Source organism: Pteropus vampyrus, unplaced genomic scaffold, assembly GCF_000151845.1.
Source record: "Pteropus vampyrus isolate Shadow unplaced genomic scaffold, Pvam_2.0 Scaffold131, whole genome shotgun sequence".
Taxonomy (NCBI): Eukaryota; Metazoa; Chordata; class Mammalia; order Chiroptera; family Pteropodidae; genus Pteropus; species Pteropus vampyrus.
The window spans coordinates 1855875-1859513 of NW_011888912.1; the positions used below are offsets into that span (position 1 = coordinate 1855875).

A 3639-nucleotide genomic window follows, 5' to 3' on the forward strand; every position below is an offset into this window, starting at 1 on the left:
ACGAGGGGGGCCCCAGGGGAAGGGGATGGGCGGGCTGCCTCCGAACAGGAGGAACATGCTGCCTCCAAGGCCACAGGGAAGGGCAAGGGCAGCAGGGAGCCTCAGCGACCCGGAAGCAGTGAGGCGGCCTGTGCAGGGCTCGGAGGTGAGCGCTCAGGCTGCCTGGTGGCCGCTCCGCCGATGCCCAAGGAGCTGGGGGCCCACGAGGGCGGGGCTGGCTGCCGTGAGCCCGCAGGGGCCCAGCCGCCCCGGTCAGCTGGGCTGAGCCTCCCCGGTCAGCTGGGCTGAGCCGCCCCGGGAGGAGCGGGGACGTCGGGCTGCCTCCGCCGGCCTCTTACCTGTCAGGTGAGTGGGGCCCCACAGGGCACTGCCACCATCACCAGACTCCAGGCTCTGCCTCTCTGCCTGGACCTGCCGAGGACCATGTTCTGTGTCCCCTCTCGGACACAGCGCTTACCAGGTCACGAGTGAAACACTCCTAATCTCTAAATCTCTTGAAATTCAGAAAGAGAGAAACGACGATTTAATGGTGGCTGCTGTGATTTACAGACAACGGAGGGGACACGCCTGTGTCCATGCGCGGGCACGAGACTCAGGGATGAGTGCCGATCCAGGCGCAGGAGCTATGGCACTCAGGCCACAGCTCGGCCTTGTGTCACGTGGCTCAGGAACGGAGGGGGAGGGGCCCGGGCACCACCATGCGTCCGTGCGAGGGAGCAGGAGACAAGCGGCCAGGTGTGCCCTAAGACCAGGGTGGGGCCAGGCTGAGCTCGGCTTGAAGGTGGCCACAAGGTGCACAGCAGAGGGGGCACACGCGGAAGGCTGGCCGGCTGTCCCCTCCCTGACGCCGAGTCCTGCCGGCCCAGCTCCTAAGATTTGGAGCTAGAAGGGCAGCAGGGGTGGAACCAGGACAGGCAGAGCCCCTGCCACCAGGACACCCCGGGCCCCACTCCCCCCGCCTGCCGGCCCCTGCCACCAGGACACCCCGGTCCCCACTCCCCCCGCCTGCCGGCCCCTGCCCTCAACCAGAAACCGGAGCAGGCAACCTAGGGACCAGGACCCGTCGCCTTCCGATTCCGCCAGCAGAGAATGCTTCTCCAGAAGAAAAACGCCATGGCCTTCACAGGGAAGACCCAGTTCGTGGTGCCAGGGAGGGGAGGCGTGTCCCTCACGCTGTCCTACGCCGGAAACCGGTGGCCCTGGCGCCTGCGCCGGCATGGCCTAGCTGAGCATCTTGTGCCGGTCGAACACCGTCTTCCGCTGCTCCCGCACCTGCAGCTTCCACCGCTGCTGGGCGCCCTCCACACGCCCCAGGACGGTGTTGGCCCGGGCAGCTCCGCGGGGGGCCATGGCAGCAGCCGCAGAGCGGGCGTCCTGCAGGTGGGGGGGGGGAGACGTGTGTGCCTCCACGTGCCCACGTCTCGGAAACCAAGCGAACGCTCCGAGCAACCTCGACCGGCACCCCGCCTCCCCAAGGAGGGGCTCCTGAGGGCCATGCAGGCCGTCCACGCTGGCCGTCCCCTGCAGGGCGCCTGGCCCCCGAGGCCCAGTGCTTGTGGATCTGTAGGGCAGACCCTGCCCGTCCTGGGGCCTGGAAGGGAGCAGATCCAGGAGTGGGACCCGGGCCCTAGGTAGCACATGGCCTGCACACCTCGCGAGGGGACACTGAGTGTTGGCCTCAGGACATTGAGGGGCCAGCGCAGAGGATGTGATGGGGTCTGTGGTGTGACGAGCTGCACCCACGTCCCCCTGGGCAGCAGGTTGGCCAGGCGGGAGGAGGGGCCGCACAGCTGGGGACCCAGAGGACCTCTTGGGGACGTGGCTGCACACAGGGCGTCTGGCAGGCACGGACCCTGCATCTCCACCCGGAGCCTGTTCTGGCCTCTCCACGCGACCGGACGGCCGCCCCCTCCGCCCCCTCTGCTCCCGGCTTTCTGTCACCAAGGCGGCATCCGCCCTAATTACCACTCTCTGCCTGAGCCCTGGAGCCCCTGCATTTCCTGCAGGACCCGAAGCTGATCTGGGGGGAATTAGCGCCCAGGGCCAGGCCCCCGCCCGCGGGGATTTCCTCCCCAGCCCCCTGCCTCTCATCTCCTGCCACCCGTCTCTTAAGGGATTAGCTCGCCCCTCTGAGCCCGCAGCCGCCCAGAAATGCGACTCTGCTCCTGACGCCCTGGGCTGGCACGGCTTCTGTTGCCATGCAGCTGCCAGGCTGGGGGTGGCTAGGTGCGGGCGGGGGACGCAGAGAGAGCTGGCCATCGCAGGGAGGGGTGGCTCGGGGGTCTGTCACTGCAGAGCCGAGTCACTGGTCCCGTCCAGGCCCGAGGAAGGCCGCCCTGCCAGGTGGAGTGAGGCAGGCAGGGCATGCGGGCTTGGGGTCAGGGCCCTGCTTGCGGCTCATGGCGGACACTGAGAAGGACGCTGGCCGTGCCACTCAGCAGCCGCGTGTCCCTGGACAAGTGATCTTATTTCTGACTCCCATTTAGCCGAGTCTGTTCTCTGTAGTCTGTTTTGACTGTGGTCACAGCGGGCATCACATTTACCCAGTGACCGCACACGCATGGACACACGCACACGCGCGCGTGCACACACACACACGCCCCTCGCCAAACACGGAGCGTGACGTGTTCTGATGTGCTCTGCTCTGTTCCGGTCCATGTTTCAGAAATGCTAAGTTGGTTCAGTGACCTTGGCCCACGACTCGCAGCTTGCAAACCACGGCTTACGCTGGGAGACCAGCAGCAGTGGGGATGCAGCCCCGTGAGGGGGGCGCCCGGTGCCCAGTGCCCAGCGGGACGCGCACCGCTGCCTCTGATACCCGCCCGCACTCGGCCGTGGCCCAGCAGCACCGTTCCGGCCCGTTTCCCACCCACGGAGGGGACGGGAGCCGCTTCCTGACAAGGCCCGGCGTGCAGTGTTGGGCGGCACGTGGCGGGCAGGAAGCATGACTCTGGCCAGCCCTGGCATGGACCAGGCAGGGCAGGGGACGGGGTGGGCTGCCCACTGCCAGGGCGGCTGCCCTTGAAAGTTTCCGTGGCCTTGCAGACCTCTCACCCTGCTGCAGCCGATCCCACAGCCTCCGGGCCATGGGACACCCCGACATCCACGTCTGCGGATAGCCACCTGCCCACACGTCACATGACACCGTCGGTCCCCTGCTCAGAAGCCTTGCCTGGTGACCCTGCTGCTGACAGAGGCCCGCGCCGGAGCACGGCTCCCGCGCCTGAGCTGGGCCCGCCTGCCCACATCGATGTGGCCTTTCCCGGCCATGGCAACGGCCTCGCAGCCAGGCTACTGGGCCTGCTGTCCTCAACTGTCCCTCCCACAGTCACAAGGCCCTGCAGGTGTAAGACCCAAGTGAAACAGCCCCTTCTCACGGCTGAACAGGCGTCAGAGCTGGCCACTCACTGCCCCGTGGCGGGAAGACCGGCCACAGCGACTCCGGACGCAGAGGGCCGCGCGGGAGGGCGAGCACCATGGACAGCGACGGGCAGAGCGGTCTGGGGCTGGCTGGGGCCCGCGTGCCTAGACCTCACGCTAGGAGTGTTGGTGACCGCACGCCTCTCTGCTCTGTCCTCTGAGGGGACGAGGGGACGGTCGCTCTCAGCGTGTGTCTTCTCCAGGTCTCTGTCAGCTCCC

The 3639-nt window shown here is 67.6% G+C and overlaps 1 protein-coding gene across 7 annotated transcripts in view; it reads right to left on the bottom strand.

The window, feature by feature from the left end:
* Window positions 1-492: 492 nt before the first annotated feature.
* The window catches only part of TMEM9 (transmembrane protein 9), an 11571-nt gene continuing 8424 nt past the window's right edge, over window positions 493-3639 (bottom strand). For all 7 annotated transcript variants that reach the window (XM_011367264.2, XM_023534789.1, XM_023534791.1 and 4 more), the window contains one exon: window positions 493-1374. In XM_011367264.2, the coding sequence (XP_011365566.1) occupies window positions 1222-1374 (153 nt within the window). In that variant the 3' untranslated portion in view covers window positions 493-1221. The remainder of the gene's footprint in view (window positions 1375-3639) is intronic.